The 25,343-nt window shown below is 44.8% G+C and overlaps 1 protein-coding gene across 1 annotated transcript in view; it reads right to left on the bottom strand.

Moving 5' to 3' along the window:
• Nucleotides 1-25,343, bottom strand: part of GNB1 (G protein subunit beta 1) — a 45,289-nt gene that overhangs the window by 15,988 nt on the left and 3,958 nt on the right. The window contains exon 2 of the mRNA XM_083163348.1: nt 2,533-2,633. Coding sequence (XP_083019474.1) covers nt 2,533-2,589 — 57 coding nt within the window. The 5' untranslated portion in view covers nt 2,590-2,633. The remainder of the gene's footprint in view (nt 1-2,532; nt 2,634-25,343) is intronic.

The following is a 25,343-nucleotide window of genomic DNA, read 5'->3' as shown; positions in this document are numbered from 1 at the left end:
TGTTCAGAAATGTACAAAAAGGGTCCCATTTGGGAGCCCAAACTGGACTATATACATTGTGGGCATTACTTTCATTCTAAAACTATGAGTGCCAAAACGTATGTATACCGCTCCATCTAAAATATAGGCACATAAATATTTTGATCTCTCTTCAAGTACTCAATGCCCAACAGTGACACCTGGGCCTCCACCTGTACACATCTATAGGATTCTTCTGAGATTGGTTTGTAATGGTTTGTAATTCTCTGTAACAGAATGGAAGAAGCAGCCCATCTGTGAGTCATCCATGAGGCCCATGCAGTTAACCAGGTAGCTCATAAGAGTTTAATGCCCCATAGACCAGGGGCAATAAAGAGATATCACACATTTTATTTTCCAGTGTGTATGAACCCAGCAACGGCCCATGGGAGCCCCCTCAGGGCGTTAGTGACCCCCTCCGTCATCTGAGCATGTAAAAACGAGGAGGTAGATCATTAACGAGAGCCATGTCCCCTGCAGCAGAATGTGTGTATGCACTTGCCGATGCCCCTTGTAATCGCATGATGTGTATGCTCCCTTAGGAGTTCTGGCTTAGCAACTCTGAATTCAGACCTAAAGCATACCTCTGTACCAGACCCAGCATTTGGTGTTATGCCACCGTTTAATTAGAGCTAAAACAAGCTGGCCTCCAATTTCTCACAGTACAACAGAAGCCGACTTTGAAGGAGGAGGAAGAAAAACGTACATAACTAATACATGTCAAAGCTTTGCAAAAACAGACCTCTTAACGGATACACTAAGCGAAAGACATCCAGGAAGTCTGGCCGTGGGCTGGAGCCAAGCTTTTGTCACTGTTTAAAGGAGTTGAGAATTAATGAACTATTCTCTCAAAAAAAAGGCTGATGTATACAGAAAGCAAGCCAGCAGCCCAGGACTTATGGAGCCATCTGCAGTAGTTACCCAGTAATACAGTGCCGCACGCTTGCCAGCACAGGCCTTCAGAGGTAACCGTCGTTGGGGATGACAAAATACGGGAATTGTTAAGTGATCTAACTTTGTATAGTTAAGTATCTAAAGAGCTCGTTTTGTAACTACCACCTGCTTGGTTTACAGACACGGGCAGTTATGGACCGTGGTTTTGCAATGTTACCTATGTATGCAAGTGTAATGGTAATCCACAACACAATGCACCAGTCTCATGCAATGTGACCAACGAGTTTCACGACAGTACTGTGACCCAAGAGGCAGGTTATCTAGATCTGACAGTGGTGCGATGTTTGCAGCATGCCTATTAGGATTGGTCGGGTTTGGTCACTATGAACGTCAAAACTCGACTTTAATTAGTACGATTAGCACTAACACACCAAAAACTTCCCTCATACCCCATCGAGATGTGAAGGAAACATTGCAATGTTATTATTTATCCCCGGCCATTATCTGTGGAGAGGCCTCGGATACTTTGCTTGTATATAGAAAGCACTCTGCTTTTATGAATGCTACTTCAGTACCTCTAGTCCAAATAACATCCTGACCATAAAGAAGTAGACTAGAATTTTAGGTTTAGTCTGTCCTCCAAAAGCACTTGCAAGGAAAAATGTTGAAATTTCACCTATGTCAGAGCTACAACATTGGTCTTAAAATCATTACCCTGCTCTAAAACAAGAAAGATGTTATACCACACAACCTATAAAATCTGCAATCAAGATGCTGTTTGACTCAAAGCTACAAGAACAGGACACATATACTGCACTTTGTGATGCGATGACAACCCTTCAGTCATGATTCTGGACAGCGTGTCAAAATGACATTTAAAATAAAACAAAAAACTTAGCATCTCTTATATTTGTTTCATAAGAAAAGAGTAAAGGGAGTTTATATTTTTTGCTGCCATGTAGTTTACAGAAGAGTCATTTCACAAACTGGCTACCGGCATCTCTGGGGAATGCGGGTGGGTGGGTTGTCTGCAGAAATCAAATCTACAATACACACTGTCAGACCTATAGAAACAAACCTAAATCATGCAGAACCTTCAATTCAGACTCTTAAATGTAGTACATTTCAGGACAGGGACTAGTAAGAGCCGCTACTTAAACTAAAGGTGCCCATACACTAGTAAGATTTATCTTCCGATCTGGCTGGTTGGAACAAAAACATGGTTATGGATGAGTGACAGTTTGTCAGTTTTCCAGCATTTCCAAGCAAATGGTCAACTGTCATTTGCTCTCATCCATAACCATGTTTTTGTTTCAACCAGCCAGATCTGAAGATAAATCTGCGTGTGTATGGCCACCTTAAAATTTTTGTAACAAGAATATATTAAATTAAAAAAATGGATTAAAAAAATGGATTAAAAAAAAAAAAAAAAATTAAAAAAAGGTATGAGCTTAATGGATATTCTCTATAGAACAGAGAACATTAATCTAAGGAAAGATCCCGTTAGAAAACACTAGGTATTCTTGGCTTTTGGAGTCGCCTATATCCTAGCCTTCTCGGTTTGTATCGGATGTGGAGCTCTCCTGAAATGAATGTACATTAACGTTACATTATACTCACTCTGATTTGGTTCTTGAGTTGCTCAGCCTCCTGGCGTAGCTGATCGAGTTCACTCATCTTTCCTCTCTAAAATGAATCTTCTCTACCACCAACAATCAGTTCTGTAAGGAGAAACCACATATAAAACTTGTCAGCAGGAAGGTTCTAGAGCCATAAACTACAGAAAAAAAAAAGGTATACTTTGATGAAGGAGTTGAGGATTTGTCTGACCCGCTTTAACCTTCCCTCATATGTAAGCTGCACAAGTTCAGCCAAGAACTGTGCATGGAAACTAGTGCTATGTAGTACATGCACCCTTTCACCCAAAACCTACACTGAATGAACTGATCTCAAACCCCCTCATTATGGCGCAAAGGCAAATCTCCCCATAGGACATCTGTTCAAGCAATTTTAGAAGATAAAACCAGGTAACATTTTGAGTCAGAAAATTAGACAGACAATATCCAATTCACACTGTTACAGAACCGCAGGATAACACGCCATTTCAAACCTCGATCCTCGAGGTGCGCTAACATTCCAGGGCTCAGAGGACATACATGCTTGCGCTCAGATGGTTAAAGAAAAATAAATGAGGAAGTAGTTCATGTGCTTAAGTATAACTATCCCTAAAACACCGGTGTGCCTCGAGAAGCATGGCTGGAAAACACTGGCCTAGGGCAATGCAAACCATTTCACCGCAACATACTAAGCAGCAACACTTTAATGTCATTCACAATTTGGCACCAAATCATCTTAAATGCATTCGCTTCCCGGAAAATAATTTCAAACTCCTGATGCAATAATGGGTGTTAAAAATAGAAAGGTTTTAACAGTTTGTCTCCCACGTTATACTTACAATTCACCTGAAAACCAGAACTGGATTGCAATTTGCAAACTTGGAAAGTCTTGGTACAAAGCGTGGCTATGTGTTTCTCCTACAGCTACATCCCTTTCACCCGTCCTCCGTGCAATGTCATCTTTAAGCCCCAATAGATCAGTTACTCATTCAAATCCGGTTAAGACAAAACCGGCTGAGAGTCTTAAATAGTCCACTATCCTTCTGACCCTAATCCAATGGTTGGTTTGCTTTAGGTGTAGTTTTCAGACCAAGGACAAAACTGCCAAAAGCGCACAAGCGGTGCGGCACTACGGGTGGAAACCCAGACTAATGTCTATTAAAATGATTCACACAGTAAAGAACTTCTGCCAACAATACAGGTTAGAATTGTAGTACATCCACGGAAGGGTTGAGTAAATCTTACAACAGCAGCAGATTGCGCAATTCCCTTTCAAGTCTGCTCAGGAGAGAGCTAGAAAGAATTTCTTGATGCAGGTAGTTAGATGTCTGCCTTCCATTCTAGACTAATATACTTAACTCATTAAAACCAGCGAGATAATTGTCTTAAGTGCATACTAATGACAAAACCCATTAGCTTGGATGTTTAAGCTATTAAAGCTTACCCCACTGTCTTGCTTTAACTACAACTGGCTGATGCCTCTCCAGAGCAGAAAAAGCATTGCGACACAATTTGGTAATTCGGCAAATCCTGCTCATTGCGTACACAGGTTAGCTACAAAACGTGGTTCGTATCCACAGCTAAAGCACACTACTATACAAACATTCTCCAGTAATAAGATGGTCTTTTCAAAGCAATCACTGCTAGGAACTTCTCACCTTCATACTCCTGTCTCACCTCTGTTATCCCTGCTCATATCAAATGCAGACCCAATTAGTAAAACGCACCCAAGTGCAAATCCCGTTAATCTTATTGACAATAATATTCCTCACAGCTAATACTCTTGGCAGAGAGCAGAATGGCAGTAGCTTCACATCCAAGCACTGTGTGCGTGTACTGCACAGTACTGTCCCAGCTGCCCTACACACAACAAAACAAACTTTATTTATATTGACTTGTTCATGCAGCACGGGGCACCAGTGTCAGAAAGACAAAACATAACTGCAACCATGAAAAGAAATACTGCTTTCACATCGACAAAATAACCCGGGTAATTGCCGGGATGCTGAATTGTCCATACAGGTCGAGGTACGGTGCAAAAGCACACCTAAATAACCTGTATCAACCGATTCACCCAGGTTATAAGTGTTAAACCGGTGTCTCCCTCTGTATAAGAAGTGACCTAGGTTTAATGTGAAAGCGACGGACATTAGAGGGCAAAGACTGAGCAATTCAATTATTGAACCATTTGGATAACTGTAGCTGCAGGGATGACATTATGACAATTGCATTCAACAGGAAAATAGATGCCCAAAACAATAGACTCTCCCCCAATATTACATGCAAGCTCCCACTGCAAACAGATGGGCATGACAGAAATAGCCGGGTCTTGCAGCTTTATGTACTACACATCTCTGATGCAGCAAAAAGAATCAGCAAGTCCAGAGTTGCCTTAAGTGTGGTATAGACTCTTGAAGGTAAAGGCAGTGAATAAGGGATTGAGGCACAATTGTGGTACAGAGTATGAAGTGCTGGGATAACCACGTGGATAGTGAGGATATGAAATTCACCATGTGATGTTTCAGAATTACATCTACAGAAACACTGCAGGATCGGTTGCAGACAAGCAGAGTTCTGTACAAGTGTAGCTGCTACCTCTACTACGCACAATGGTCCATTATTGTACATTATTCACCGGAATCTATGATGTTATCGTAGGCAGCTTCCATTCTTATCTCATTATATTCAAATAAAAATGGCTCTTTACAATCTAGCCTATGCGGTATGAATATGGTTTAACTTGAAGACCAATGCAGCAAAAAAAAAAAAAAAAGTAAGTATAAAGACACATATATACACATTTTATAGTAAATTCTAGAGTTCCCGCTAGGCTGTTTTAGCGGGGCACTGCGCCCTGCCCGATTTTTTAAAGGGCAAAATGCGCCCTGCTAAAACAGCCTGCCTTCCTCCCTGCAGGCCCGCCCCTTTTGGGCACACCCCTTTTGTGATGTAGGTGGCCCAGGACTGCCCAAAATAGTGACTTCGGCAGGCACGGTCCACCCCCTTTACAGCGGCGCCCTGCCCACCAAAGTTCCTAGAAGGAACACTAAATTAAATTATGTGTAATCAGTCCCCATTTTCACATTCTATATGCAAATTACCAGTTCACTTCTCTCAACTGCATAACAGCCTTTGAGATGAAATTTACAGCAAGGCCTAATATCAGTTGCTTCTTGATGCACACTATGGCCTTTGTTCAGATCTGATCGCAGTACAAATTTGTTTGGAAAATGGGCAAAACCATGTGCACTGCAGGTGGGGCAGATGTAACATGTGCAGAGAGTTACATTTGGGGGCGTTATTTTGTTTCTGTGCAGGGTAAATACTGGCTGCATTATTTTTAACCTGCAATTTAGATATCAGTTTCAACACACCCCACCCAAATTTAACTCTGCACGTTACATCTGGCCCACCTGCAGTGCGTATGGTTTGACCCATTTTCCAAACAAATTTGTACTGCAATCAGATCTGAATAAGGGCCTGTGAGCCATGTTTAAGTGATATAACACGCCGATCTCCCGTCTAAAGCGACGCACGTTTGAGGGCAATTTTTAATTGATGTTTTTGTTCACGCTGCTTAAGGTCAGGTTAGCCGCGCATATTTGGTATCACCCCAGCTAGGAACATGCCAAGGATTATGCTGCTTTAAAGAGGATTAAAAAAAAAAAAAAGTTTTATGCGTTACAACAAAAGAAGATTATACTTTCAATGAACCTTGGGGATAGGGAGTGTTTCATTAGATAACTCTTGTGGAGCAAAGTGCTATTCAATTAGGCCACAGTTTCTGCAAGTCACATTCACCCACAAGGGAAATAGGGTGTAATTTGCCATTACATCAGTTTAGATGGAATATCTGCTAATGAGTAAAGGCCCACACACTGGGTGATTTTGAGCTGAAAGCAGCTCAGTTCTGTCGTTTGAGCCGCTTTCAGCTCAAAAGCTGCACAGTGTGTACGGACTAGCGATGAGCACTGATGCGCGCTCCCGCATCAGCCCCAGCGGCCACCAATCTGCTGGTATTACCAGCAGATTAACAAAGGGTAGGATGGCTTTCCATAGTGCCCTGTTTGGAAAGCCATCCCATCCCCCCCCCTGGGGAAAACTGCTTAGATGGGCGAATATCGCTCAGTGGGTATGGACCTTATGTGCTCTACCAATTGATGGCATCTCAATGTAAATGCTTGCAATGTAAGAATAATACAGTAGCTCAACAACAGCTACACACTACAAACTACAAAACCTACCACATTACAGAGGACCCTTTATGTCTAATTTGTAATCATTGGGTGGTGATGCCCAGACAATAACTACCAGGGAGCACATTGATAGTGGGGAGTACCTGGTGTCAAACCATGTCTGATCTGGCCATTGTGGGGGAACTCTCCCATTAATCATTAATGGAAAACATCTTTCTTTGAAAGGCAGGGTAATCCAAAACACATGGAAAATTGAAATCTTAGCAGCAGAGCTATTCAATTGTTGCTCTATTCAGATGCGAACGGCTGCTGGTGCCAGCATTTCAGCTTACACCCATGTCATGTTTAACTGTTCTATGCAGCGAAATCAGCCGTTAATATAGTGTAGATAAAATTCTATACCGCGCCACAATCTCATAAAGCTGGGTACACACACACACAAAGATTTCTGTCCAAATCTAATAATGTATGGAAACATGAGAATCGAACACTTGCTTCCAAACACTGGAAAACAGACTATGATGTTATTAAGACAAATTGGTTAAATGCATTTGGGTTAATCCAAACATTTTCCAGCATTTGGGAGCTACTGGCTGATTAACGTAGGGGAGCACATGACACTTATCAGATTTTTGTTCTGACCTGATCGATTGGACAGAAATCTGTAGGTGTGTATCCAGCTTTAAACTTAGATGGAGATTGAGCATTATAATCCAGTTTAATTCCCACACAATAAGTAGCAAAAGGCCCTTCATTTTTAAGCAAGGACTCCCCCTTTCTAATGTGGACCACACTTAACTGAGGAAAACATTCCCATCCCTGGACTCTGTAGTGTGGTCTGGTGATCACACTGGACTTAAATATTACACATTGGTGATGCACATAGGTCTTGACATTTAGGCAACATCAGTTGCCAAAAGGTAACCATTGAGCATCCATGATTTGAGCTGTACCCACCTCTGCAGAAAAAGAATTTGGCAACCTGAAAAAGGAAGGAATCTGGTCTCCTGAAAAGATTGGTCAGACTATGGGGTGTATTCAATGTGGCTGGCGCAGGGGTTAAACGGTGGGGATCACCCAAAAAAGGGGGATCCTCGCCGATTAATGCCCGCACCGGCCACTCACCTTACTCAACATTACGGGGTAAGCTTCGCTGTCAGAGGACGGTGAGGACCCCACCCCCCCCCCCCCCCCCCCCAAAAAAAAACCCGGCAAGGTGCTAATGCAGGGAGCCCGCTACATTTAGCTGTAAGTCTCGCTGTTTTAGGAAGCGAGGGGGAAGCTGCGTGTGGAGGTCAGTTGAATACTAACCCTGCTCCCAGTCACAGCTCGCCCCCGGCATGGAATACTGCCCTATGAAGATCATGTAGCACAGCACACACAACATTGTGGCCAGACATACAAGCAATCAGGTCAGTAGCACAGGATATTCACAAGCATGACCTTTCTGTATGCAGTCTCTCGAAGTCGGTTAGAGAGCAAGTTTTCACTGCGGCTGAAAGAGGAAAAGGTGTGGTAAAATCAGCCTTGGGTGTGGGTTCCTCATGAGCACAAATATTTGCTGCACCAAGACAAATGGCAAAACTCTGTCCAAGCTAGTTTACTTGCAGTATATACAGCATTTTTTTTTTAGCAAAAGAAAACCATTTGGTCCATTATTTATTTAAATCATATGATGTAACCGTGCAGAGGACTGATCACAGAGTACAATGCAACCCCCCCCCCCCCCCTTTAAAAAAAAACAAAAAAAAAACATTATGCCAGTTTTAGGCTGATGCAGTTTCCCTTTTGTGAGAAGTACAAACTACATTGGTGGAAAATAGTCCAAAACAGCTGCATTTCCCATCATCAGGAGGATTGGCAAGTTATTCGCTGATTCGCATGTTTTCTGTCTGTGCCAATTTTTAACTCATACCACACCCGACACATACAATCACCGTTAAACCACCCAGCAGCTTCCCAGGTGGCAGAATGTCATTAGATACACCGCATGAGGTCCTTTCCCATAGGATGTATCACATGCGATCCAAGCAAGCTCCTATAAATCTATAAAACAGGACCTGCAATCTCCGGCTAAGTTCCAATGTGCACGGGAGCGCGTATTGGATCAAGCTGGAACACATGCAATTGACACTTCATCCGATTTAATGGACCTATACTTTAGAACTGGACGAAAAGTGCCAAAATTGCACAAGTGTATGGGCACCTTTACCCCAGTATTCATTCCAGCAGCTTCTGCCGTTAATTGAAATCGGCCGCTATCTGTCCACGGACATCGGTGTTTGACCTCAGAAGCAAGTTGGTTAAACCACTATGCTAGCCCTCAACTACAAAATGCTGAAACAAAACTGGACCGGAACAAGTAGAACTGAGACTACAAACAAAGATAGGAGTTCTAAAGCTACAAACCAGACTCGTCTCTTTAAAAATACTATATTACTTTGAATATTTTTGAATCTGTGATAATCTTGCAGTTCCCAAAATATTTATGCTGACTCATGTGCATATCGCTTCAAAATGTAAAAACAAGGTAAAACCAGAAAAACTGAAACCACCAAAAACTACACCTTAACCACAACATAAAGAAAAGCATGTTTGTTGCTTTAGAGTGGTAGAGGGGTGACTTTATATCACTTTCAGACAAATGTCCAGAAAAAGCTGAGATTTAGGGGCTATTCTGAGTGCCAGTTTGTTTTGCAGGTCCCAGTCTGACCCCACTAGCACAATAAACAGGCCGTTATTGCTTACACTTCCATAGCAAATAGTTGAAATAATCTTGATGTGGCTGTAGGGTGTTACCAATGCTTTCTGCAAAACAGAAGAGAATACACTGATCGTTTTAGCAGGTGCCGGATCACGCTCTGACAGTCGGTATTGGTGGTCGTTTCTCAGACATCGGAATCCCAACAGTGAGATCCTGACTGACTGGCTATTTTTCCTTGTGGGGGTCCGCTAACCCCATAGAGAGAATAGAACCTGCGGTGATCGCAGCGAGGGGGGGCTCCAATGAGTTGCGCCCCCCCCCCCCCTCCCGTCATACTACTGACAGTCAGCATACCCTTTATAGCCAGGTACCAGCCCCAAGGCAAATGAGCACATACAAGGCCAGATGGTCATCACACAACGGCTTCTTACGTCGGTCACTATGGACATCTGAATGACCCTGGTCAGACTACCCATCCTGATCACATCTACTTGGCTCACAGGTACAGCAATTCAAGGCTAATTAGTACTAAAACAGCAAACTTGGCCATCCTATAGCTAGGAAAGTGTTAAGTTGACCATAAACTGCAGCCTGCTATGTTCACAAGGCGCTTGCACTACCATGCGCACAAACCTGCTATAGGAAGCACTGCAATTACAGTAGAGAAAAGTAGGCGTCTTCGTTATTCTGGGTACAATATAAAGGAGATCTAAATCTTTATTATTCAGACACTGGGGGATCTGACAGATCAGCCTCTAACCAATTATAAGGCAGATCACAAAAAACAAAAAGGCAACATAAGTAGATGGTCATTTGAAAAGATTTTATTTTAAAAGTTTATATATCAGATATCAATTAATTTGCACTGTAGATATATGTTCACTATGACCAAAATAATTCTGGTTTACATGCGGCTTTCTTCCGATTTACAGGAAGGCCGGCACAATTCCTCAGCAATGATGCAATGTGATCATCCAGCTCAGCAGATTGCCTCAACCAGAATGCTCAAATATTCTCTGTCAAGTGTTGCCGTGCTCCATACAGAGAGAGACACACACACACACACTGTGCACAATGAACAATACACTTCTCAAGTCATCTGTGGAACTACACAACCAAGCATCACCAAACTGCTAGCAGACCAACCACTGGCTGTTTTACTTGGTCTCCTCACAATGTGATCAGCATTTCATTTAGTCAACCTGCACCTAAAAGGGGCAGATTCAAGTGATTCGGCGCCCCTTTATTGGCTACCGGCACGCAATGTAGGACTCGTATGGATGCTGGCGCAGTCATTCAAGCGTGTACTCCCCAGGGCTGGTAAGCTATAAATGTACAAGTCACGAATGAAGAGGACTTTTCACCCTTTAGTTTGGTCAGAATTAACTGCTAAACCAGATCTTAAGGCGGGGGAAAAAAACACACAACCATTTTAATATCGCCCCACTCACTATCTCCCATAACTTCAGATGGAAGATCTGGTGCAACAAACATCACCTCCAAAAACTGTTGGGGCCCTCTTCAAATCTTTTCTTACCGGTAGCCACTAGAGGTCACCCAATGGAGCTATACAAATGAATCTATGTTCAGACGCATCTGGTTGCCAGCAGATCTGCTCACAGCCGGGGGCTGGCGAGCTGAAAAATAAACGGTCTAAGCCAGTGTTTTTCAACCAGTGTGCCGTGGTACACTAGTGTGCCTTGAGCTGTTCTCAAGTGTGCCCCCACATCTAGAAATGCCCAAACCCATTTACAGCCACCACCAGTTCAAATGTTATTTACTGGTCTCTTCTTTTCATGTAAAGGGCCAATGTATTTTATTTTTGTTACCTGTGGGGACCAGTGTGATTGTTTTTAATGTGGGGGCCAATAGGTTTTTTTTTTCCCTGTGGTGGCCAATGTATTTTGCCCTGTGGGGATCTTAGGGTGTGCCTTGGCAATTTTAAAGTCTTATTAAGTGTGCCGCAAGGTAAAAAGGTTGAAAATCACTGGTCTAAGCACTTAAACTGGACTTTTCACAGTGCACCTATTGGTTTGGTTGGGTTTAGCCTGACCTTGAAGAGATAGTCAACTCATCAATTGCTTATCACCTCTTCTGTTGCTTTAGATGGATGCCATGTGACAATTGAGTACAGCCCTTAGAATTCTATAGATCGACTAATGCTGGGTACACACCAGGATGACTAGGGCCCGATCCCCTCAATCTAGATCCAATTCCGACCAATTGGATGTAGATTGTGTGGTGATTGGGCCCTTTTCTGTCCTGGTGTGGACCGATACCGATCCGCGGTCCCGCGGGTCGGTCGTTATTGAGATCCTACCTGCTGCAGGGAGGATCTGAATGACGACCATACAGCAGGGTGCGGGTCGCCATCAGATCGGACCCGCTCACAGTGCACATCGTGAGCGGGTCGCGCCCGTGTCACCGTGAGCGGGTCGGACGAGACACTGACGACCCGCTCACAATGTGCATCGTGAGCGGGTCGTCGTGGTGTGTACCCTACATAAGAGTGAAAGGGTGCAAAAATCTGTAAAAAAATGCATTAATTCTGGCAGCGGTCCCACACAGGGCAAAAATCACGTAACACAATAGGCTGTATAAACCAAAGTATAATACACTTGTACAATCTTATAAAGGACGATGACTGCATGGAAGTGTCCATTACACACTGTTCTTCTGCCAGGCCATATCCCTATGCACTTTGTCACAACTTCAGAGGGCCCTTGAAAGGTCTGTATACACACGGTGCGATTCCGTATCACTTTCGATTTGAACTATGTAGTCCAAATGGAAAGTGACCCTAAATCACAGTGTTAGCTGCATTCGAAGCAGATTCGTTCCTGATCCGCGGCATTGGGATCGAAAGCATTGCCATGCTGCTCAATGCAGCATCGCCCCCCGCACACCATCCTCCTGTTATCCATCCGTTTTGGCCAATGCGGACCGCCAATATCAAATCTGTATCGATGGCTGCCGGGTCAGTCCGTGTGTACACCCTATAAGAACTATGCAAAATAGTATCTGCAGGAGAAACACTGGGAGGTTTTAACTCTCCAGCCAAAATCTAGCCATGTACACAACCCTACAAGTTCCGACCTACAGGGCATGTAGGAATATGAAAAATGAGAGGGAATGCAGTCGAAATCTGGTTACTTTGAGGTGGACTTCAATGGGGCCTGAATCTAGATCGCTCAGGAAGTGCCAGTGATGTGCACCAGCAGTTAAGCATGGGAGATTTAAGGTAAGCAGGTTAATGCTGATGGCTATCGCCTGCTACACAAGACACAGGAGATGTTCAGCCTCTTGCTAAGCAATCTGACTAGATTATTTCCAGCAGGCTGGTAATACATCTCCCGGGCAGATCTGCGTATCACTATGGGCGACACACACACACACACACAATGTGTGTTTAATTTCTAAGTGATCTAGATAAATTAAGTTAAATTGCTTAGAAAATATCTCTATATTGCCAAGTGTACAGGCACCATTAGGGCCGATTCATTTGTTGTATTCCATGGCTACCACTAGGGGGCACAAATGAAGCAATTCAATTCTTGTTCCATTGAGAAGCCTGGCAGCTGCAGGGATTACATTTCTTCTTGCAGCCTCCTGAGGATCAAGAAAACAAAATCCTGCACTGTCAACATCCACACGAGTTTGGACACCCCAAGTATTTAAGAAGAATGTTGCAGTTTTACGCAGCTAAACACTTTGTTTGACCCGGACATGCACGAGTGCCCAAATAAATGCATCCTGACAATGTTTGGGGCGTCTATACTTTCCCATTTAGACAGAAAAAATAAACCGCGAAAACGGAATTCCTCAGAACAACATATCAGCGCAAAGCCAGTAAGTAATAGAACTGTATTTTTATATAACTACAAGTAAATGATTTAACGGAGACAAACGATTCTGATGTTTTCCTTCACCACCTTTACAAGCCGATCTCCAGAGATTTAACAAACGAAAACAAGGCTCTCCTGAGGACCTTGCCAATTAATCCAAGACCAAACACCTGGTTACCAACAACTAATCAGCAAAGTTGTTTATGCACCTTCTGGAAACTTCACACTACAGAGAATCCAGTCCACACAGTTCTCTGTATAAAAAGTAAATTTTATTCATATCCTGACCATCATTGCTCTTATTTAAGTCTTTGCCAGCAGCCACTAGAGGGCACCTAACTGAGGTATAGCTCTATTTGGGCAATCGAATTTAGGCTTGCATCCACCAGGCGGATCCAGCCTTAACAAGCGCGATAAAAATTCACCCTGTGATCTCCAGTTGCTATAGATGGGAGAAACCACAAAAACCTACCACTTGTCTGCCTCGATAATACCCCACAAAAACAATCTTTGGAACTTTTCCCACACTAATGGGTTATAAAACACAAAAAGCACCTCTATAGTCCTGGTGGGTAAGTGCGGTCAAATAGCTTATTTTTCCAATATGTTTTTTGTCACCTCAGGAGGCTGTACAAAAAAATGTGCCGAAAACTTCCCCTCCCAAACCTTCATTACCTGCTACTGCCAACATGCCTACCCAGCAGCTGGGACAGGGGTGTGCAAGCGTATACAGCAACTGCCTAAGCTGCAACTCCTCGCCGCCAATCAACCGTTACATAAATGATATTACTCACAGACCTGGCTAACTAAACACCGCTCATATGCAAATACACGTGGCATGCACTACACCACCTGTTACACAGAACGCAGGATGCCAGCACGACCAGGTACAGGCATTCAAAAAATCCAACACCCAAGCTTTTACTACGCAATATCTTCCTGATTCGGGTTTGCTCTGCTTCATGTTATCGAGACCAGCTTTTGTTGAATGAACACTCACTTTTGTCTGCGCACATGGAAGGGTCCCTGAATGTCAAATTTACTCTTATGTGAACAAAGCAAGCGTCTATAAATAACTATTCTGTAAAGTAGTTCACTGCTTTCCCTTGGGGTGATTAGAACAAAGGAATGTAGGGCACAAGTAGAAATTCCTCAATGAAGTCAATATAACTTTTTTTATTTCATACTCGCCAATGGCCCTAGATGTTGGTGATTCATTATACAGACCTGTAGCCTAAATGCTATTTGTGGATGCAGCCGCTTCACAAACATTAGAATTTGTGCCCGAGAGCATTACAACTGCCAGAGTGATTTTCAGTCATTGCTCTACATAGAAGACAAGTGCACAGCCTAAAATCCCACCACTGTTATTAAGACAACCAACCGGAAATGTTACCATATCTATATGTGCAATATAAATATGAGCTTTTAGATAAAGGTGGTACCAAAACAGAGCCCACTGACACAAATTGCAGTTTATGTGAGATCAGTGCTGATGAAAGGTGGTGAGAGCGCGACATTCATATTTTAATAGTTGCCCAGTTAGTTTGTTGGGTGCATTTGAGGGCAGAGATCTCCAATATAAAAGTTACGGGATATTGTTGGGTGCATTTCAATTGTTTTGATAATGCAAAGACAGACCAGGTTTAGCCATGTAAAATGGCTCAACCCAACTGGATTTAGAGGATGCCTGCTGGCAGCAATCACCCCAGACATACCCACTGCCTGTATTTACCTAAAGAAATGTTGCCGTGCTGATCTGTGGCGGGTTGCCCGAGAACTAAAAATGTGAAAATAACAATTGTTCTGGGGAGTAGATGGAATAATTCTTCATCCAGTCAAGTTGAATTATTACATTGGGGTATGAGAAAGGAAATCCACAATAAGCAATTACTTCATGACCCACGACTATACAGCTACGCATAATGAGCAAACCAATGACCGTGCCGGTAAGTCCCATTTAAGGCGCCAAAACAGATGGCTTTTTAAGCACTTTATTTAGGCACCCACTTTGGTGCGAGCAGAAATGCTGGCAACCTGGCAGCTGGTCATGCCCAAATGGAACACCTGAACTGTCACACCAGGCTCCATCTAGTGGGCTACAAGCAGGGGAAAACGATTGAACACCCAAGGTAGCAAGGAGCCAGACAAAAAAGGCATTCAAGGCCAAAAAGGATCATTTATAATGAAAACCATGTAAGTTTATGGTGTGAAGACCCACTGGAAAACAATCTATAGGCAAATAAGTGTTTCAATGTTAACACATAATGTAATATTTTCCTTTTCTGAGTTTTCCCATCCTGAAAGAAAAACCTTCTGAGAAGAAAAACAAGTGCCCAGGGGACCTTCTGATAGGTTGAGGTATTGTATGCAAATGAAGCTATAAGCGCATGATCCATATCTGTTTTTTTTGTGTTTCAATGGGCATATCGGGTGTCAAAATATCACGCTCCATATCATGTGACTGAATTGGCGGAATTACACAACTAAGATGGCACAGACATTCTCTGGGGGAAACCTTAATACAGGACTGAGACCAGCAAAAAAAGTGATAGAACTTCAGGAACTCTTTACATAAACGACTGTAGTAAAATGATAGCAGAACTCACATTAGCCGGTATGTTTGCATATTGCTATTTTGCATCTGAAGTCCCAATACATTCTGGGAAGACACATTCAGAAGCTGCACAGATGTTCCCTGAAGTAAGGGGTAACACATGGGGAGATAGATTTACTGCTGCAGTCTGCCTCACATGTCATTTACTCTTTGCATAGGTTTAATGTTCTACCACACCTTATCATGAGTCACATGTATCATGGAGGAAAACCATAAATAAAGAGGTGATCATCCTTCCTGGCATTTTGGGGTTAGATCTAGATCCCACAACGTTGCAGATCTTTTTCTACAGTTTTTATTTTAGCCACTTTCTTTTGTTTCAAACCTATCTTCATTAGAACACTGCATCCCTTTACTGTATGGTGTGCAAGGGGGAAATGTGTTATGCCCGCAAACTGCTATGTGGGAATGGCACATCGGTGAATTCAATTCCCGACTTCAATGCAAATACCTTATTGCGTGCACAAAAATAAATTATGGGCCATATTAAAGTGTCAAATCGCACCCGATCTCCCATCTAAATTGTCCCGAGATTGCAGGTCAATATGCAACAGATTTCACCTCAGCACCCCCGGGCAGGGTGTGCGGAAAATGCCGGCGACGGCATACAGACGCGCCCTAATGGAGCTACTATTGAATAGCTCCGTTGGGTGCTCTCATGGCAGCTAACACATTTTAATCTGACCTTTTGTAAGTACTCAGTGTATTTTTATTTATGCCTGAACCATTATGGTGCTTTTCCATCCTATGGGGAGTGCCTCTAGAATGGGCCAAGCAAGCACAATTCAGCATTGTAGCTTCACCCATTTTTAGTTGCAAACGGGAAAGGAGTGGCTGCATTTATCCATGTTCCACAGCACTTTGAGATTACAGCCACAGATAGTGCAGGCTGACAGGTTCTATTTTATGTAGGGGTAATGAGGCTTTAATGTGTGGCTATCTTATGCGTCTCCTGACTGGTTACTCTGTACCCATTTATATAACATGATGTCATGTGTGTGCACATTAATTCCAAATCTCCCTGTACTAAACAGGTTTATGCTGGTACTACATGAGATCAGTCCTGTCGAGTGCAACAATGTCCAATATATTGTGCTCCGGAAGCGTACAGGAGGCTCTTATTGTTACAATTATTGTTATTATTTCAGTTGTCTCCCCCCACGCCCCCTTTGCTACTACTAGATGGCACAAAATGGAGCAATTCAAATCATTGCACCAATTAGATCAGGGGTGGGGAATCCTTTTTGTGCCAAGGTCCATTTGTATGAGGAAAAAATCCTTCAGGGGCCATATGTAAAAATTTCTCTTAATTACGACATGCCAGATTTGTAAAGTATTACATTGGTGTAGTATTTGTATCAAGTACTCCTACAGTAGTAAAAAAAAAAAAAAAAAAAAAAAAAAATTCTATGCCATATTCAGAGTATAATATTTAGATCAGTAGGTTGGGAACTAGCGGGATCATTACTGTGAAACAACCAATGCCATCTAGTAGTGGCTATTGTGACTGCAGGCACCCTGCAATGGTGTTTGCCACAGTAAGGTCTGCCATATGGTTTTGAGGGGATATCAAAATCGAGATTATTAATTATCAAGATAGTAATACAAAAAGCCAAAAATCCAAGGATGGTAAGAATATAATCCAATTCAGAGGCTAAACCATGAGCCAGAATCCATATTACAGAATGACCTTTGTTATTTTCAGCAAAGCTTAGCAATTACATTAGCATAACACAGTATGGAGAGATTAGAACTTGCATACAAAACATCTGCTCATTTCATAGAAATCATGAAACATCTACCTTACACACAAGCACGTTACCAGAACGCAAAATCTGTAATTTCTAAGTTTAAATGGACAACTAAAAGGTTCAGAACACATTTTTAAAAAAGGGGCAAAGTTAGTTTTGTTATTTTGGGCACTTTACTGTAACGGGCACCTAACTGACAATTAAATTGCTGCACCGGCTCGGGTGCAACTGTCGCTGAAGTAAGGCTTAGGAAGCCCAAATTGCTGGGCTGTTCAATGATTTCTGAAAGGCTCTTCAGGAGGGTGTCAAAAAAATAATGGCCACCCATGTTATCCGCACTCATTGCCAGAGACAATAGAATAGTACAACAGGAACAGCGGCCGCACTTAAATAATTGAAATACCCCCTAAAATACCATTCCATTATCTTTTATACTGGGATAAAGAACATAACTGGAGAGCCAATAAGGTCACTAAGGAATCCACCCCCCCCCCCCCCCAAAACACATACAAAAACAGACCCTTTAGCCAAATACGCACTATAAGATTAAAAGCTCTATTAAAAATATTTATTTGTAGGATTGCCAAAAAAAAAAAAAAAATGACAGCAGCTTTAAAGCCTATGCCTACGGTGATGCATTATCGGTCCAGCAGAACTGAAAGCCCTACACAGACTAATATTAATAACACAAAAGTGGAGCTCAAGTGTACAAAATCCAGAGTTGGGAGGGTGGTCTTATACATAGCACCTAACCCATTTACAGTGTTGTGGCTGACTGGAAGTCCCATTCAGGAATGGCAACACAGGTCTCCTCCAAACAGCTCATATACTGTGCAGTCCTTTGCATGTGATATCACATGGAACCCCAGCCAAGCCTGCCCAACTACTAAGCAATCCTGCAGGCAGTGCGACTATTGGCCACAGGACCGCACATCGCATCAGATCCGCTGTTAATCACATGTAATTTGGAAGTTTTTCACACGATTGATCACCAAAATTGCATGAAAAAAGCCCAAATTGCATGTGAATTGCTGGAGCCTAGATATGCAATGTAAGCATCTAGTATTTAAGACCTTAAAACCACCACAGGGAAAACACAATATAAGTACCACCTCAAAGCAAAGCGCTGACCAATAAGCATTGCCCTCTTTCTTCACAACACTTGTATTGTCACTATATCATTTAATATTAAGAGGGAATGCAAATGTACTGGTATTGCTTAAATGCAATGGGGCAGATTTATTAAGCTTGGAGAAGAGATAAATTGGAGATAAAGCGGAGAAAAGGTAAAAAGGTAAAAGGAGATAAAGCACCAGCCAATCAGCTCCCAACTGTCTTTTTCAAACACAGCTGATTGGCTGGTGCTTTATCTCCTTTTACCTTTTCTCCGCTTTATCTCCAGTTTATCTCTTCTCCAAGCTTAATAAATCTGCCCCAATATTACTGTGATCCACACAATGAACAATTCAAAAACGGATATGCACATCTGATCTACCATTTAGTGACACCATTCGGGTGGGCCTTTTAATTACACCAAAATCCCAGATCCGACACGGTATTTGGAACACTGTTCCAATCTGAGTTGGACCCATGATTTGCCCCATTTACACTGCAGTGCGGTCCCAGAATATTCCCGGGCCAGCACAGTTTACACTACGCAGGGGTCAGCTCTTGATGACATTTCCATGTGCTGGGACCACTGATCGCCACGCTGGGGTCAAGCTCAGCACCAGGGTAAGCTACTGGGCTGCCTCTAGCCTCTGTGCACCCCTAGCCCCCGTCCACAAGGTGAATGGATGCCGTACACAAGCATCCATTCAGCTCCTCCCTGGCTCCACTGCTGTCTGCACAGTACAGCAGCGGAGGCTGTGCGCCAGCACCCAACCTTCATACTGATCGCAGGGTGCTGCAGTCGGGATGTTGGGCTCCCCCATTGGTGTAAACGGGACCCGGGTCGGACGAGTCCAGGAGTTATACATACGGATATGGGACATTTGCTTACAGAAAGGATACATTGGGTCTCTAATTTTACAATTAGAGTTTAGACATTACTAGCTCGGATACCTAAGCATCTAACAATGCACTACTAGTGCAGGGAACACTTGTGTCAGCTGTTCAACGGAACAGCTGATAGAGGCAGATTGATTAAGCTGGTGAAGAGATACAGAAGGTGATAACGCACCAGCAAAACAGCTATGTTACTAAAAACAGATATGTACATATAATATTGGAGCTCAAATAGACACATAAAAAATGTAGATAAAAAATAGACTTAAAGTGAATATAGGATCCTGAAGCAGAAAATAAGGGTATGACCTTTTCTGTGCTTCTTCCATCTTTGTTCCAGAGCAGAGCTAGCACCATTGTGGATGTGAACCCTGCCGTTTCCCCTGTTTTTGCCTATACACTGACCATTTCAGACAGAGGGTGATTCTCTCACTCCAAGCTGGGTATCACACTGGAACTTTCCACCACTGGTACACGCATTTCTACCTACCTTTGATAACTCACAGAGCATAATATATTAAACACTGAAATATTTCCTCGGCCCAACACAAGACACTAAGGCACTAAACCCCTAATTATGCTTCAGGATGCTATATTCACTTTAAGTCTATTATCTACACTATTTTATATGTTTTTATTTAAAGCTCAAATATTATATGTACACACACACACAGACACACATAGTGTTCCTTCTAGGAACCGGGGCAGGCAGGGCGCCGCTGCACGGGGGCATCGTCAAGGGGGCGGACCGGGACCGCCGACGTCACTGTTCTGGGGTGGTGCCGGGCCGCCGACGTCACAAAAGGGGTGGGCCCGGCCGTCGTCAAGAAAATGGGCGGGCCCAGCTGGCATCGTCATTGAAATGGGTGGGCATGGCCGCACCGAAGGCTCTCCGCTATATACTGCGGCGCCGGGCTTCCCCGGTATCACGCTAAGAGTAGGAGACAGGCTGTTTTAGCGGGGCGCTGCCAGAGGGGCAGGGCGCATTTTGCTATTTAAAAATCGAGCAGGGCGCAGCGCCCCGCTAAAACAGCCTAGCGGGAACACTAATACATATATCTCAGACGCACGGTGCCATACGGTACTTGTGTAGTTTCACGGCGCCACTTACTTTTTTTTAACAGTTTGTGGCGAGCGTAGAACCTGTGACAGTGCCGGCCGCACCATTCCCCCTCCTGTACACAGTCCTGCACGTGGAGCGGCGGCACACAAACACACAGAGTGGATACGCAAGATGACAACTCACCCCTGCTGGCTGCCACTGTATCAGATGGATCAGTTCCGCGGCGCAGCTATTTCAATCTCAAGGCTTCAATCGTAGCTCAAAGCTGGCAACCGATTGGCTGCCGAACCGCAAGCCAATCGAAGATCTCGTGGTTCAGCAGCCAATCGGGTGCCGCCAGTGAGCTCCGATTGAATCCTTGAGATTCGAAATAGCCGCGCTGCAGACCTGAAATCGGCAGCCATTGGGGGTGAGTTCATCTTGCGCTCTGTGTGCCGCCGCTCCACATGCAGTACCTTGTACAGGAGGGGGGAATGGTGCAGCCTGCACTGTCGTGGTGGAGGAGCAGTTCGAGGCAACCGCTGGAGTGATGCCTGGTGATCCCTGTGCCCCTGGGTCACCTGCACAAAGCGGCCACTCTCCCTCCTGAAGAGGGTCATATTCAGATGTATGCAGTGTGTTTGTACCACAGTTTATATCAGTTCTGTATATGGGTGTTTTGGGGGACTCAGTGGGGCTGTGTGTATATGGGTGTACCACAGTTTATATCAGTTCTGTATATGGGTGTTCTGGGGGACTCAGTGGGGCTGTGTGTATATGGGTGTTCTGAGGGACTCAGTGGTTCAGTGCTGTGTGTGTATCAGTGTCATGGGGGTACTCAGTGATTCAGTGCTGTGTGTGTGCGCATGTGTATCAGTGTGCCGGGGGGGGGGGGGGGGGGGGGCCTCAGACGTGCAGTGCCATGTGTGTATATCAGTGTGCTGGAGGGGGCTCAGTTTGGGGTGGGGGTTAGTTTGTCCGACGTCTGCATCTCCCGTTCATCCCGGCTCCTAGATTTTTTTTAAAATTTGTTGAGCCCTGCCTTAAACATTGTGTTAACTTTAGCAAAAAGAAGAAATTTTGTGAGAAACAGGTGTTAATATTGAGGGTAGTCTCAAACCCTGTATTAACAGACCCTTAGCGAGCACATACACATACAGAGATTTGTGCTAAGCAATTTTGCAAAAAAAATAAAACGCAGGGTGGTGGTTAAGAATGAGAGATCTCAATCAGTATCTCTCAATCTGTAGAGAGAGATTTGCAGTCACCTGCTAAGCAATTTGACTAGATTTTGATTGCATGCAATGACTTTGTTAGCAGGAGATAATTACATACACACGGCATACACACGGAGAGATCTGTGCTTACTTTCTAAGCAAACTGGTCAGATTGCTTAGAAGACAGCACAAAATCACTGTGTGTATGTCCTTAAGACCTATTCCCCTCAAAATTATTATGCAGCATATCAAAAAATCACTTCACTTAAAATGTGCACATATTTAACAGTCAAATCCCCGAAGTAACATTTGCAATTTTATTATCTTAAAACCAAGACTCTTCCTAAATGTACAATAACAATTCCTGACATCCTGCCTGACAGTTTAGCTTAGTAATTTAATATAAAGCATGATTTTTTTTTAGGCAAGTCTAGAATAATAAATGACCTATTTCCCTTAAGGACCACAAAGGAGTGGATTCAATAGTGCTAGATATGAATAGAGCAGAGGTGGTGGTCCTGGAGCCTGTCAACTATCATTGATGGTCAGGAAATTCCAGTTCTTGTGCCTTTAACCGCTTGAGTGGTATGCCAGGAAATGTTCCAGGCTCAGCTGCGCTGCCCTGGAAGATTACCGGGCATAACACTAATATCAAGGTGTGCGCCAGTGGTGCATCACCTGTCTGGGCACCTCTCTGCTCTCCTGCCATTAGTTGCAGGCGGCAGGGATGTTCAGGGCGGCTCGGGAGCGCTCAGCAGTTCAGGCGCCCGAGTCCTCCTGAGCAGCTGCAAACATCCAAGCCTGCCGCTTGTGGTCACTGCTGTAACTGGCGGCTGGGGCAGCAGCAAGGGAATGCTTGAGCAGAGGGTCCTACGTTCTGCAGGGTTCACAAATACAAGCTATAGTGCGTATTTTACCCGCAAACCCCGGTCCCCTGGGACGCGGTCAGCGCGGATTCCAGATTGGTCGGCGGGCAGTGTGTCAGGATGGACACAGGCTCCTGAGCGGGACGGTTACTGCAGATCTTGGCAGCGCAGCAGGATGATGGCGGGAACACGGAAGCATTGGGGTGAAAGGGGTCCGGGAACTGAAGAGGAAATAATAGTGTTCCCGCTAGGCTGTTTTAGCGGGGCGCTGCGCCCTGCCCGATTTTTACAGGGCAAAATGTGCCCTGCCCTGCTAGCAGCGCCCCGCTAAAACAGCGTGGTGCCTGCCCTGGCTGTGTGCACGTGGAAGCGCAGCGCCGCCTTAGACGGCGATTCCCAGTGCTTCCCCGGCAGCACGGTAACTTCGGCGGTGCCGGCCCCGCCTCCTTTAGTGACATTGCCGGCCCCTAACCTTTTCGCGACGTCGCGGCCCGGGCACGCCCCTTTGTGCCTACGCTGCCCGGGACCGGCCACAATTGTACCGTCAGCGGGCCCGGTCTGCCCCCCTTGCGCTGCGGCGCCCTGCCCGCCCTCATTTCTAGAGGGAACACTAAATAATGCGGCTTTGATACAGTAATGCTCCAGAAGGATTCCCTGCAGCTCCCGGCCCCCACCCCCCCGAGTGCCTGGCCTCCGCTGCCACAGCAGCACCCGTGGATGAGCTGTGCTCCCTGCCCGCAGCCAATCAGCCTCCCTTCAGCTGCCGGCTCTCACCTCCGGGTGCCTGGCCTCCGCTGCCACAGCAGCACCCAGGAATGAGCTGCGCTTCCTTGCAGTCAGCCTGTCCCCGCAGCTCCCGGCCCCCATCCCCCGGATGCCCAGCCTCTATGCAGGTCCCGCACCTCATTCCCCAGGTCCCAGGCCTCCACTGCAGCACCTGCTTCATGAACACTGGGGAAGAAGGCCAGCCAAGGAGACATCAGTCAGTCCCCTGCCCAACCCTCGCGGCAGCAGCAGCCAGGACTGCAGGGATGTGAACCAGCAGCTGGGCAAGCTCCTGTACTACCTTAGGACCCTGGAGTACACCCACCAGCACAGTTGATGGTAAGAGACCAGACTGGCATTTTTTTGGGGGGGAAATGGGGTTCATTACTACTAGTTTTAGCCCAGTCCTCTGGGTTTGCCCTGGTATAGCTCACACACAGGAATCCTGTGGGACTACACATCCCAGCAGGTAATGGTGCCCATACACTGCCTGCGGCGTCTCGCAGCAGTGTACGGACACCCAACAGAGTGCGAGCCGCCAGGACCTTCCCGGCGGCAGGGACGCATGCGATCCGTTGTGATGGATCGCATGCGTCCCTGCTTCCCGCCCGCCTCGCCGCCTGGAGGAACGGGTGGTCGGATGGCCTGCTGGTCCGACCACCTAGTCGGGTCCAATGCACACGGGACCGCACATCGGACCCGACGGCATGTCAGGGAGAGGTGATCTGGTTCAATTTAATGGGCCGATTGGTCGCAATTGGCCGAAATCGGACCAAATCGCTTTGATGTATGGGGGCCTTAAGAGTACTGGGGAATTACGGTGGGTGGCATAATATGTACTGGGCATTACGGTGTATGGCATGTTGTGTACTGGGCATAATGGTGTGTGGCATAATACTTATTGGGCATATCGATGTGTGGCATTTTACGCAATGGGCATATCGATGTGTGGCATAATGCAGGGCCCTCCTACCTCTGTCGGTTTGTTTCTACCCAGTTTTTTTAATCACTGTTGTTTCCAATTGTAAAGTGCAACGGAATCTGCTGCGCTATATAAGAAGCTGAATATGAATGAATAATGAGCATTATGGTGTGTGTAATCCTGTTGCAGTGTATTCAACGGGCTCTAGCTGGCGCAGTGTGTGGTGTAAGGTGAATTGGTACTATTATGTGGCCAAACCACTTTCCCACAAAGCCACTGTCCCAGTTTACAGATTATGTATTTTCTACTATAAATCGGTCTATCTTGCTTTATGTGAGTGCCCCCCGACCCACAATAGCCACAGCTAACCCTCAGCTCAGGGTATATGCCATGTGGGGTAGAGGAGGAGGCTTCTGTATGTGCCATACTGGGGGGAAGGGGAGAGGAGGCTTTATTCCGTTGGGACCCAGAAAAGGTCAGGTAGGACCCCAATTTTTGTAAGTGAGGGGTCCCAGGGACCAACTATTTTTGGGTGGTTTCGCGATCACTGGTTCTGTTGTGGGTTTTGCTGGGGTAGGTTTGTCCTGCTCCAGCAAAAGACCACTCAAGGTGTTAAAACAGACTTTTTTTTTTCGAGTTAAGTACCTGCCGCAATGCTAAAGGCAGAAAACAGCACAACAGCTTTGACATTTCTGCCCAGCGTGTATGCAAAGCGATGATGGGGAAAAATAAATAGCCATGCTGAAAACTCTCTCAGCGCATGCACACTGAGTGATTTTTGGCATATAAGCATTTTACTGGGGGTGGAAAGCTTTCCATATCTGAATATGGAAAGCCATCAACCTCGTCGCTCAGCAATTATGCAGGAACGCACATCAGCGCT

The sequence above is a fragment of the Crinia signifera genome, chromosome 19, assembly GCF_055691185.1.
Source record: "Crinia signifera chromosome 19, ASM5569118v1, whole genome shotgun sequence".
Taxonomy (NCBI): Eukaryota; Metazoa; Chordata; class Amphibia; order Anura; family Myobatrachidae; genus Crinia; species Crinia signifera.
The sequence above is the reverse complement of the archived record's forward strand: the minus strand, read 5'-3'. Positions and strand labels throughout refer to the sequence as shown.